The sequence below is a fragment of the Notechis scutatus genome, chromosome Z (assembly GCF_049901735.1).
Source record: "Notechis scutatus isolate UNSWTSFEM ecotype Mainland chromosome Z, rNotScu1.2, whole genome shotgun sequence".
NCBI classification, from domain to species: domain Eukaryota; kingdom Metazoa; phylum Chordata; class Lepidosauria; order Squamata; family Elapidae; genus Notechis; species Notechis scutatus.
Window position 1 is genome coordinate 128,597,759 of NC_142025.1, and position 13,313 is coordinate 128,611,071.

General features: G+C 41.1%; 1 protein-coding gene across 2 annotated transcripts; it reads left to right on the top strand.

Moving 5' to 3' along the window:
- The first annotated feature begins 8,223 nt into the window (after positions 1 to 8,223).
- Positions 8,224 to 13,103, top strand: LOC148129267 (uncharacterized). Of its 2 annotated transcripts, none has more exons than XM_087948077.1 (2): positions 8,224 to 8,238; positions 8,748 to 11,085. In XM_087948077.1, exon 2 carries the CDS (start codon positions 9,096 to 9,098, stop codon positions 11,034 to 11,036), a length of 1,941 nt encoding a protein of 646 aa, XP_087804203.1. In that variant the 5' UTR covers positions 8,224 to 8,238; positions 8,748 to 9,095; the 3' UTR covers positions 11,037 to 11,085. The 2 variants fall into 2 exon arrangements, with proteins under 2 accessions (XP_087804203.1, XP_087804204.1); XM_087948078.1 differs by lacking the exon at positions 8,224 to 8,238 and adding an exon at positions 12,907 to 13,103 and having other exon boundaries at positions 8,685 to 11,052.
- Positions 13,104 to 13,313: the final 210 nt, after the last annotated feature.

Here is a 13,313-nt window from a genome sequence, read left to right on the forward strand (position 1 = left end):
TCGCTCTTGTTAGGGATAACATTGTTTACCCTAACTGGTTTGGGTAAAAATAATAAATATGGTATCATGGTTTGTTAGTTAAAGTGTGTGTAACTTTAACAGCAAGAATGTAATTAAGGGTGAAGTTGTAAAAGCACTATATAAGAAGCGAGGCAATTGCAGCTCGCTCTCTCTGGCTTGAAGATCCCTAATTACTGGATGGATTGATGACAGCATTCTTGCTGGAATGGGGAGAGAAAAAGGAGTGTTGATATTCTCAACGGAGAGAAGATAAAGATTGGACTGATTTATTGTAAGTGAACTGACATTGACTATTCAACACGGACTTTGCAAATAGCGTATCCCCGACAAGACTTGACTGAAATTGATATATGATTAATGGACCGTTATATTTGGCTATGCTATAATTCTTAAATGGAATAAACTATATTTTTGATAGCACAAGTGTATCTGTATTTTTACTGCGTGTTAACTAGAAAACTTATCTCACACATTTACCTGTCTTCCTATCTGACTTCACTGCACATTCTGTTTAGTTTGTTTTCCTTAACAACCGTTGGGGAATCTAGGCTTAACACTGGTTATGGGCCCAGAGAGAATGCAAAGTTAGTTTAACTAGGATAAAAACAGGTTTATGTAAAAAGTGAGATTTTTGTGTTGTTACACGTTACAGTAAACAGACAGCTGTGTTTTATCAATTATAGTTTTATATCCATATAGTGAAACATGGCACAAGTCAGTCTACAAAGTTTGTCCCTTATATCCAAGCTGGATGGAACAAACTATGTTTCATGGTCTATGAAATGTAGTCTACTTCTACGAAGAGAAGGTCTGTGGAACATAATTGAAAATCCACCAAACGTAGAAGAATGGGATTCTGAAGATGAGGAAGATAGTCAAAAGATAGAAGACTTTAAACAGAAAAATGAACAAGCTCTTTGCATCATAGGACTAACACTATCTGATCAGCAACTCGTTCATATACGCGGAGAGCAAACAGCTGTTGGGTGTTGGCAAAAACTGAGGAGGATTTATGTTCGAGATAACGTTGGTGCTCACATAAATCTAACACGGAAGCTTTTCCGGACGTATCTCCAAAAGAATGGTGATATGCTGAGTCATTTGAATACTATGAAAAGCATTTTTCAAGAACTTCATGAGAAGGAGTTAATTTTCTCTGAGCTACACCAGGTCTACATAATTCTATCTTCATTAGATGAAAGTTTTGATGACTACGTAACTTCCCTTGAAATATTGCCTATAGAAAGCCTAACTTTAACTGATATCACTGGAAGATTGATTGAAGAGGCCAGAAGAAGGCTTGAAAGAGATCAGTTAAGGAGGGAGCAACCTCAAAAGGAAAATAATGAATCTCCTACTGCATACGCAATTAAAAAGTGTTTTAATTGTGGAGGGAGAGGACATTTGGCAAGATTTTGTAAGAAACCAAAGCGCCAGAATGCAAGCCAGAATGCTGTAAGCCATCAAAGAAGAAATAAGAATTATGAGTTAGCAATGTATAGTAATGGAGTTGTAAAAATAATTTATGGGTGGTTGACAGTGGTGCGTCCCACTGTATTACAAATGATAACAAAATTTTGTAAAAATGTCCATGAGTTCACAGCATATCTCATTGGCAAACGGATGGAAATTGAAGGCAAAAGGTGAAGGTATTGCTCATTGTTCTAGTATAAATGAGAACATAAAAATGTTATATGTACCTCAACTTAAATTTAATTTGCTTTCTGTTAGAATGTTGGTTAGATTAGGATACATAATTACCTTTAGGGGAGATACTTGTTTAATTGAAAAGGAAGGTAAGAAAATTACTGCATCTTTAAGAGGTGACTTATATGAGTTAAATGATAATGGTTTAGAGGTGGCTAACACAGTTTATGATAATAAGAAACCTCATAATGAATGTATTCACTTGTTACACTGACGGCTAGGTCATTTAAATTTTAAAATGATTAAGAGAACTGTTCAACTATCTAAAGGAATAAGTTTGAAACCTTGTAATAAGTATTTGCAATGTTCTACTTGTAATCAAAACAAAAGCAAAGTTATACCGGCAAATAGAGTTGATGGATTTACTACCAAAGAACCTTTAGAGGTAGTATTTGCCGATATAATAGGTCCTAAAAAGCCAAGTGTAGGTGGTGCTAGATACATATTAAGCATAATGGACCACTATTCTAGGTATGGTTTCTGTTTTTTAATGAAGAGAAAAACTGAAAACGTATACAAATTTCTTTAATTGGTTAAAATTTGCAGAGAGGAAAACTAAAAAGAAATTAGTAACTCTTATAACAGATAATAGTGTGGAATTTACAAATAATAAATTCCAGAGTAGACTTAGAATGGCAGGTATTTAACATAAAAAGTCTGCACCATATAGGCCTCAACATAATGCATTTATAGAGAGACGAGGCCAAACACTGCAATCAATGGGAAGAACAATGTTATCTGATTCTGGATTACCTGACAATTTGTGGGGAGAAGCTATAATGTGTGGGAATCACATATTAAACAATGTTGTTAATTCAACAACAGGTGAATTACCATTCACTCTGTGGCATGGTAGAAAACCTGATTTGAGTTATATTCACACATTTGGTGCACCAGCATGGGTGCATATCCCTACACAACTCAGGCACAAAGGACAACATAGAGCTAAAAGATTAATTTTTGTTGGATATCAAGCAAACCATAGATCTTATAGATTCTGGGAACCAGGTACATCTAGAGTATACTGCAGTGCTAGTGCACAATTCCTAGAACATATAGGATGGAATAGATTAGAGCAGGATTCAGATAATGATGTTATTATAGAACCCTATAAGAGGCAGAAAGAAAAGACTAGTTATAAGAAAAGTCCAATTAAAGAAGAAGTCCATGAAGAGCAAATAGAACCAGATCAAGAGGAAATAATTGATCAATAAGAGATAGATAGTCAAGAACAGGAAATAAAGGAAAGTCCACCTGTAAGTCCTGTTATACCTAGACGCACAACGCGTATAACCAAACCACCTGATAGGTATCAGGCAAGTATAGTTTGCCAAGTAAATAAAGTTCCTACTAGCATAGATGAACTTAAGATGTATCCTGCTAAGGATCAGGAGAATTGGCAAAAGGCAATGGAAAAAGAGTTAAATTCATTAAAGGAAATGAAAGTTTATGAAGAAACCAAATTACCTCCAGGAGAAAAATCCATTGGGTGCAAATGGATATTCAAAGTAAAGACTGGAAATAATGGGAAAGTAACTTATAAAGCTAGATTAGTAGCACAAGGATTTAACCAAAATACATTTGATTATGATGAGGTATTTGCACCAAATCTTAAGGCTACAACTTTAAGAGCCGCTTTAGTATGGGCAGCTAAGAAGAATTATATAGTTAACCATTTAGACGTAGAAACTGCATATCTGCATGCACCATTGCAGCATATAATATATTTGAAAAAACCAGTTGGTATAAATGATAATAAAGTAAATAGCAATGATTGTTGGAAACTCAAGAAGAGTTTATATGGATTGAAACAATCTGGCTATGAATGGAACCAATATATTGTGAAAGAATTAAACAATATAGGGTTTAAATCTGGTTTAGCAGATCCATGTATGTTTAAAAGAGAAAATAATGGAACGGTGTCATTATTGTTATTATTTACAGATGATATTGCTTTGATTACTAAGACCAATAATGAAGCTACTGAAATTATTTCATTATTAGCCAAAAGGATAAAATTAAAACATTTAGGTGAAATTAAAAAGTATCTAGGATTGACAATTAATAAAACCACAAAAGGATTTAAGATATCTCAAGAGGATCAAATTTGCCAATTAATTAAATTGTATAAAATGGAACTTTGTAAGCCTGCAAAGACTCCAATGAGTCAGGAAATTTGCAAAAATGATGCTCAAAGTCCCAAATTTGATAAGACCATATATCAATCTTTGATTGGTAGCTTATCATATATAAGCAATTGGTCAAGGCCAGATATAGCTTATAGTATTAATCAGCTGGCACAATATAATAATGATCCACATCAATGTCATTGGCAAGCATTAAAGAGAATTTTAAGATATCTTAAAGGAACAATGCACCATGCATTGTATCTAGAGCCAAAAGGTGATTTGAATCTTAGTGCCTATGCAGATGCAAGTTTTGCAACTGACATAAATACTAGAAAATCAACATCTGGGATGGCTATATTACTTGGTAAGACACTAATAGTATGGAGGTCAATCAGGCAACAGCATATTAGCTTGTCAACGATGGAAGCAGAATTTTCATGTCTGTCATTACTATGCACTGACTTAATTCTGTACAAACAGTTATTATTAGACATGGGTATAACTGTTAAAGATTCCATTATTGTGTACGAGGACAACCAGGCAGCTATACAGTTAGCTACTAATATTGCTGTAAAGACTAGATCAAAGCATACTGATTTAAGATACTTAAATGTTAGAGAATCTGTTAAAAATGGTCTAATTAAACTTGAGTACTGCATGACGGAAGAAAATATTGCAGACCAATTTACAAAAGCTCAAGGTGTTGTAAAATTTAAAAAGAGTTGTAACAATTATGATTTAAAGGTGTAAATGGTTATATTATTGTAATATTATTATTATTACCCAAAAGGGGAGAATGTTAGGGATAACATTGTTTACCCTAACTGGTTTGGGTAAAAATAATAAATATGGTATCATGGTTTGTTAGTTAAAGTGTGTGTAACTTTAACAGCAAGAATGTAATTATGGGTGTGGTTGTAAAAGCACTATATAAGAAGCGAGGCAATTGCAGCTCGCTCTCTCTGGCTTGAAGATCCCTAATTACTGGATGGATTGATGACAGCGTTCTTGCTGGAATGGGGAGAGAAAAAGGAGTGTTGATATTCTCAACGGAGAGAAGATAAAGATTGGACTGATTTATTGTAAGTGAACTGACATTGACTATTCAACACGGACTTTGCAAATAGCGTATCCCCGACAAGACTTGACTGAAATTGATACATGATTAATGGACCGTTATATTTGGCTATGCTATAATTCTTAAATGGAATAAACTATATTTTTGATAGCACAAGCATATCTGTATTTTTACTGCGTGTTAACTAGAAAACTTATCTCACACATTTACCTGTCTTCCTATCTGACTTCGCTGCACATTCTGTTTAGTTTGTTTTCCTTAACAACCGTTGGGGAATCTAGGCTTAACAGCTCTCATTCTTCTCCATCCATTTGCTCTAAAATTATGCATGTCTTGTTGTGAATAACTGGGTGTAGAAATGGTCTATGAAGAGGCCAGAACCCTATGCCTCATAAAAAGGGAACATCAGCCATGGTGGCACAGTGGTTGGAATGCAAAACATGAAGAGGAAATCATCTTAGAATTACCATCTGTCATTTTTGGTTTGGGGCTTGACAGTAAGTAAATTTCATCAAGAGAAGCATATTCTAAGGTGTGAGAAGTGTATCTATTTTATGACTCAAATCTCATGATGAAAAAGGGATATTTTCTTTTGAAGTAAGGAAAGGCAGTACCAAACACTGATTAGAATGTTGACTGGTCTTGGAATGTCTTTGAAGTGCTGGGAATTATCACACTTTTTGGAATGCTTTTGAAATGCCAGATACCGGTTATGTTGATGTATGTTATCTGCTAAGGAAGTGCCTGTTGTATAAGGTAATACAATGTAACTTGTATCCTGAAAAACAAATTGTAAATCAAGCCATTTGTATACTGGGGGGGGGGGTCAATTTTAGGGTATAAGAGTAGAGCCTTTAAGCTTTGCCTTTCGTTCTTCCCAGCTGCCAAAGGGGAGAACCCATCTGCGCAGATGTATATCCAATAAAGCCTTTTTCCTTGGATCAACTTTGAATCCTGGTGGTTTTTCTTAGCCACAATCTCACAATTTCGGGGCTCGTCCGGGATCCTCAGTGGTCGACTGGAAAACGGGGACCAGGTAAGAGAGTGGCCACAACCTCCCATTGAGAGGCACCTCTCCCCGAATTCAGTCAGACTCCTGAGGTGACTGGGAATCCAGACGATCCTTGGAAAAAGAACTGAGACGAGATGCCGGCTGAGAGTGCCGGCTGAGAATCTGAGTTGGGGACGCCCATGCATCCTTTTGACTTCGGAGAGTCCAGGAGTGATCAGATCAGGTAAACTTTGTTCCTTTCATTTGTAGCCAAAAAGAGAGGGGTCCTTAAACTCCCTGGGGGAATCCAGCATCTGCTGGAGGACTAGGACTGGTGAGTCAAGGCTCTGGGAGTCTAGAAGAGTAGAGATGGGAAAGGGACAGAGCAAGGGTCTGGGAGGGTATGGATGGGCCCGAATGATTACACTTATCAGGAGATGATGTACATTCTGGGGCATTTGTTTACTCCTGAGGAGCGAAATCTCATTCAGACCTGGGCATGGAGAGCCTGGAACACCAGACACAATGGGCAACAAGGGGTGGTGACAGGAGATCAAAAATTCCCAATAGCCAATCCCGATTGGGATCCAAACACCGCGGCTGGCAAAGCAAGTATGAGGGATATGAGAGAACTGATCATGGAGGGGATAAAATTGGCAGTTCCACAAGGGAAAAATTTAACTAAAGCCTTTGAAGTAAGCCAAGGGAAAGATGAATCCCCTGGAGATTATTGTACCAGACTCCGAGAAAGTCTGGTCAAGTATTCAGGGGTAGATCCTAGCACGCCTGCTTTTGAATCCATGCTGAAAATGCAGTTCGTGACCGGGGCTTGGCCAGATATCCAAAAGAAAATTCAGAAAATGGATAATTGGGGAGCAGTGGGAATTATTGATCTCCTGAAAGCAGCCCAACAAGTTTTTGTGAACAGAGACACTGTAAAAACCAGACAGAAGTCACAAATGATGCTTGCAGCTGTACAGGCTGCAGCAAAGAATGAAGTGAAGAAGAGTGGGAATTTTGGGAAAGATTCAATTGGAGAAAGAAGAGAGAATTTGGGGGGATACAATCAGGGAAGTTTTCGGGGCAGAGGAAGAGGTTCCAGAGGAAGAGGTATGGGAATGAGGCAGCCTGGAATGGATAGGAGTTGCTTCAGGTGTGGGAAGGAAGGTCACTTTGTGCGCGAGTGTCCTACCAACCGGGAGGAAAGGAGTTATGCATTGTATGATGATTAGGGCTGTTCCGGCTCCTTTAAGAGGACCTGCGGGGAGCCATTGGTAAACATTTTAGTGAGTCCTAACCGTCAGGAGCGGCTGTTCCTGATAGATACTGGTGCAAGCCGGACTTCTGTGTGTGACCCGGTAGAGGGTGCACATAGATCCAAGAAAGTGATAAAAGTAGTTGGGGTGAGTGGAAAATCACAGGATGTGAGTGTGTTTGAGCAAATTAGACTGGAGATGAATGAAGTGGTGACTGAAGCTGAAGTGTTGTATATTCCTGATTCTGGAGTGAATTTGCTGGGGAGAGATTTGTTGCCTGTGTTTGGTATCCAGCTGTGGGATACCGGGAAGGGAGTAAGGATGTGTAAGATGACTGTGGAAGATGAGAGAGCAATTTCAGATGAGGTCTGGGCAGGGGGAGAGAAGCTAGGGTGAATGAACATTCAGCCAATTAAAATTCAAGTGCAGCCTGGGGTGACAAAGCTTTGGACTCCACAATATTCAATGAGTAGAAGGGGGAGAGAAGGGCTGAAACCAGTGATTGACAGATTGTTGAAACAGGGCATGTTGGAGCCTACTATGTCACCTTTCAATTCCCCAATATTGGCTGTATTAAAGAAAGATGGAAAACATCGTTTGGTCATGGATTTGAGGAGGATTAATAACATAGTGGTTCCCAGATTCCCAGTGGTTCCTGACCCCTACACTATCTTGGGACGAATCCCTCCAAAAGACAAATGGTTTACTGTGATAGATCTGAAGGATGCCTTCTGGGCATGCCCCCTTGAGGAGGGAAGTAGGGACCTGTTTGCATTTGAATGGAATGATCCTGAGACTGGGAGAAAACAACAATTAAGGTGGACAGTACTTCCCCAGGGCTATACTGAGAGCCCTTTGTTGTTTGGACAAGCTTTGGAAGAAAAGTTAGTGTCTTTTGAGAAAGGGAAGGGGATCACGTTGATTCAATATGTGGATGATTTGTTGCTGACTGGGGAGAAAGAAAAAGAGGTTAGAGCAGCATCTGTGGCTTTGCTAAATTGGCTGAAGGAGCAAGGATTGACAGTTTCAAGGGAAAAGATCGTTTGTGGAAAAGAAGTTGAAATATTTAGGGCAGTGATCCCCAACCTTTCTTATGCTGCGGCCCGGTATCCTCAACCTTTTTTATGGCGCGGCCGGTACCGGCATTAGCTGGCGCCGCCATCTTTTTGATGAAAAGTGCTTCCAGTGACCTCACCGGAAGCACTTTTCATCAAAAAGATGGCGGTGCCAGCGCTTGGTGAGCTTTTCCGGGTAGAAATGGCTTTCTACCCTGAAAAGCTCATCGAGCGCTAGCGCCGCCATCTTTTGATGAAAAAGTGCTTCCGATGAGCTTTCTACCCGGAAAAGCTCACCGGAAGCACTTTTTCATCATAAAAGATGGCGGCGCCCAGCAAACCAGCGGCCCGGTAGGACTTGTTCCACGGACCGGTACCGGTCCGCGGACCGGTGGTTGGGGACCCCTGATTTAGGGCATTATATTCAGCAGGGGTGAGGTCCTTGGAACCTGAAAGGGTGAAAGGGATCATGAGCCTGGCTCCCCCAGAAATAAGACAGAAGTCAGGAAGGCTCTTGGATTGTTGGGGTATTGCAGAGTTTGGGTGGATCAATACACCGTGTTAGCTCAATTCTTGCACAGGAAGCTGGTAGGAAAAGGAGAGAGTATAGAATGGTTAGAGGGAGATGATGAGAGATGGGAAGTTTTAAAGAAGGCATTGTCATCCGCACCGGTTTTGACTTTGCCCAATTTGAAGTTCCCATTTCATCTGTATGTGTCAGCAGCTCAGGGAACGGCACTAGGAGTGTTGGCGCGGAAGAGGGGGGGGCAATACCAGCCCATTGCTTTTTTGAGCAAAACTCTGGAGCCGGTGGTGAGAGGATAGCCGGTGTGTGTGCAGGCTGTGGCTGCTACAGCTATGTTGGTGGTAGAGAGCAGGAAGCTAACCTTTGGGGGGGGGCTTGTGGTGCATTCACCCCACCAGGTTACTTCTGTGCTAAGTCAGTTGGCAACAACTTGGATGACAGAGGGGCGGATTCTCAAATATGAGACCATTTTGAGAACCAGCCCTGATGTAGTGATTGGGACAGATAGGAATTTGAATCCAGCAGAATTCCTAGAAGGGAGAAGACAGGAGTGGGAAGCTGAGGAACATGATTGTTTGTTGCAAGTAGATTTGATGACAAAGGTGAGGGAGGATTTGGAAGAGACTCCTTTGAAGAAAGGAGAGAGATGGTTTGTGGATGGATCAAGCAGGGTTGAGGAAGGAAAGAGGAAATCAGGATTTGCAGTCGTGACAGGAGAAGGGGAGGTCATAGAAAAGGGCTCCCTTCCTTCTTCATGGTCTGCGCAGAAATGTGAGTTGTTTGCTTTGAAGAGGGCTCTGGAGTTAGCTGAAGGGATTGATGTGACAATCTGGACTGATTCCAAATATGCCTGGGGTGTAGTCCATACCTTTGGAAAGATCTGGCAGGAGAGGGGATTTATCAAGGCTGATGGGAAACAAGTTGAACAATTACAGCTTGTGGAACAATCCTTGGAGGCCCTGCAACTGCCAAATCAAGTGGCAATAGTACATGTGAATGCTCATCGGAAAGGAAGCACCCCAGAGATAGTTGGGAACAGGTGGGCAGACAAGTGGGCAAAAGAAGCTGCAGGGGAGATAGAGCTGGTAATGGCATTAATTCCCTTGCTCGAGATGGAAGAAGATGAGGATTGGAAACCTGAGGGAAAAGAGAAAGATGATTTGGAAAAAGAAGGGTGTGTGCAAACTGAGAATGGGTGGAGAACATCAGAAGGGGTGAGAGTGGTTCCTGTGAATGCAATGAGGGGAATTCTGGAAAAGGTACATGAGGGAGGGCATTGGGGAACAGAAGCACTGGTAACAGCTGTGAAGCCACATTTTTGGAGTCCAAAGATGTGGATGCTAGCCCAGAGCATCTGTTGGAAATGCTTGATATGTTTGAAAGTAAACAAGAAAGCAGCAAGGAAAAAAGAAATGGGAGGGCGACCCCTAGTGGGCTGGCCTTTCCAAAGAGCACATATTGATTTCACTGAATTACCAGAGAAAGGGGGGTGGAAATACTTATTGGTGATTAAAGATCATCTGACAGGGTGGGTGGAGGCCTATCCAACTAGAAGAGCCACAGCACCCACAGTAACCAAGATCCTGTTAGAACAAATCATTCCTCGTTATGGGATGATGGAAGCTATTGATTCTGACTGGGGGACACATTTTACACAAAAAGTGCTGCAGTCTGTGATGGGAGCTATTGGGGTGAAATGGGATTTGCACACCCCCTATCATCCCGAATCTAGTGGAAAAGTGGAAAAAGGGAATGCGGAATTGAAAAAACATTTGACCAAACTACAATTGGAAAATGGGTTACCATGGACAAAGAACTTATCCTTGGCACTACTCAGAATCAGAACATGCCCAAGGAAAGACACTGGGGTCTCTCCATTCGAGATGCTAATGGGGCGACCCTACTTGGCAAAAATAGGGAATCCAATTCCTGAATTTAAAGATTTGTTCTTGAGGAAATATTTGCAGACACTGTCCAGGTCTTTGCTTTCTCTACACAAACAGGGATTGTTGGCGCAACGACCACCTTTGGCTGGCAGCCAACATCCTCATGAAGTTGGAGACTGGATCATGATAAAGACTTGGAAAAGCGAGAAGCTGCAGCCCAGCTGGGAAGGCCTGTACCAGGTGCTGTTAACAACTGAATCTGCAGTCCGCACTCAAGAAGGAGGTTGGACGCATTACAGCAAAGTCAAGAAGGCACCGGAACCTGAGAAACCTTGGAAGGCCATTCCAGTGGACGGTCAACCGTTGAAGTTAACTTTGAAGCGGTAACATGCAGCTGATTTGCCTAGTGACTATTTACTTACTCATGGACAGGATAGGAGGAGAGACTGAGATAAAGACAAAAGCTGAAACTAAGGGACAATGTGATCAATGCATAAAAACAACTAAAACAGGGACACAAGTGACAAAGACTCTAATTTTCCATACTCAACTGAGTTGCAGGATAAGAGGCACCGGGACTTGTATCTACAATGGGACAACTTACTCCATTTGTAAGGATGGAGGGAGTGTCAAATGTTATGACCCGAAAGGTCCCACACATAGGTACACCATAAGGATTCAGGCAGGGAACAAGGTAATGGTGAACCATGACTTTTATAATCCCAAGGTGTCACAGTCAGTAACCTTTGATGCCTGCGAGGCAATGGATGAGGGAGATAATGGGTGTGGGTCTGTGGAATGGAGGAGAGCATACTCAAAGAATGAAAAATATATTTGTGGTTGAACTTCATGGGGTGGTGACTGCAGTTACGGCACTTTCTGTAATGGGCTGGTCTGGGAGAAATGTATTAGTTTCCGGACATATGGGCTAACGGTAAAACCAGAAGTTATCCCAGGATTAGACAGTGCAAAAAGGTTGTATATGAATAGGCTGAGGGTACCTGATGCCAATTGCCCTCGTCATAAGTGTAATCCCATTAAGCTTACATTCCCGATCCCTGAAAATTGGCTGAAACCCCAACTCTGGAAAGGATATCAAGATGAATATGGATTGGGAATAGACGGGACAGGGGCCGACCCATCTGTGAAACTCAAAATTCAGGTAATCAAACATAATTTGAATCCTATCGAAAACTCTCTGTTCTACTCTTATTATCAGGAGTTTCAAACATTACAAGATATAGTCTTGCCCCCAAGAGCTCAAAACATGTTCCTGGCCCTAGCTGAAACTGTTGCTAAAGAATTGACAGTCAAGAACTGTTTTGTGTGTGGTGAAACCAACATGGGAGAGCAGTGGCCATGGGAGGCTCAAGAGGTCAATTATACCTATGTAGCAGAGAACCAGGCCAATTATACCTTTAAGCAAAAAGGAGAAGAAATATGGGCTGTCACCACTAATCTAGTAGGAAATGTATTTAACCAGAGAAACCAGACCACAGATCGAACCATCAATGTGGGGTCTCTGTGGTGTCTAGGGGTATGGGAGAACCAGACTTGGTGGTCCAGAGGGAACATCTCTGAACCAGCAAGGTCATTAGAAAGCATAAGTAAAATGGATTTTCTGAAAACACCTGAGGAACAGAAACCCTGGACAACCCCTGATGGGCTGTATTGGATTTGCGGCAGGTATGCGTATAATATCCTCCCCCCAAAGTGGTATGGGTCATGCGTTCTAGGAGCAATAAGACCGAGTTTCTTCCTATTACCTCTCAAGCAACGACAGATATTAGGAGTACCAGTGTACGAAGAAATAGGGAACATTAGGGAGAAGCGAGGGACAAAGGACATTCACAAAGGGGTTTGGAAGGACGCTGAGTGGCCGCTGGAGAGAATAATTTATTATTATGGGCTGGCCATGTGGGCGGAAGACGGGACTTATGGATATCGAACCCCGATTTACTTATTAAATCGCTTAATTCGCTTGCAGGCTGTAGTAGAAATAATCACAAATGAAACTATATTGGCTATGACACATCTAGCAAAAGAAAGTGCATGCTCAAGAACATATATAATGCAAAATCGCTTGGCTCTGGATTATTTGCTTGCTAAGGAGGGAGGAGTATGTGGGAAATTTAATTTAACAAACTGCTGCATCGAACTTGATGAGAGTGGAAAGGTGATCCAGGAGATAGCAGACCGAATGGTAAAAGTTGCCCATGTACCAGTCCAGACTTGGGAAGGATTCAATATGGGGAACCTGTTTGGATCCTGGTTTCCTAAGCTCCCAGGGTTACAAGCCATAGTAGCACTCATTGGTATCATTGCAGCGGGATGTGTAATACTACCATGTGTTCTTCCCATATTCATTCGCACGATAACTAGCACTCTCACTCTGATAGCCAAAAGGCAAGTTACTGAACAAATGATGGTATTAAGGCAACGATATGACCCATTGGAGTACCTAGAGGAATCTCCCGAAGAAGGATGGAAGACAGCAGACTTATTACTAACTGAGTTTGAGTCAAAAATGAAACAAGAACAGGGTGGATTGTGAGAAGTGTATCTATTTTATGACTCAAATCTCATGATGAAAAAGGAATATTTTCTTTTGAAGTAAGGAAAGGCAGTACCAAACACTGATTAGAATGTTGACTGATCTTGGAA

What these genes read in the sequence shown, in the direction of transcription:
- LOC148129267 (XM_087948077.1), top strand. Translation starts at nt 9,096, where the DNA reads ATGTTGGTGGTAGAGAGCAGGAAGCTAACCTTTGGGGGGGGGCTTGTG.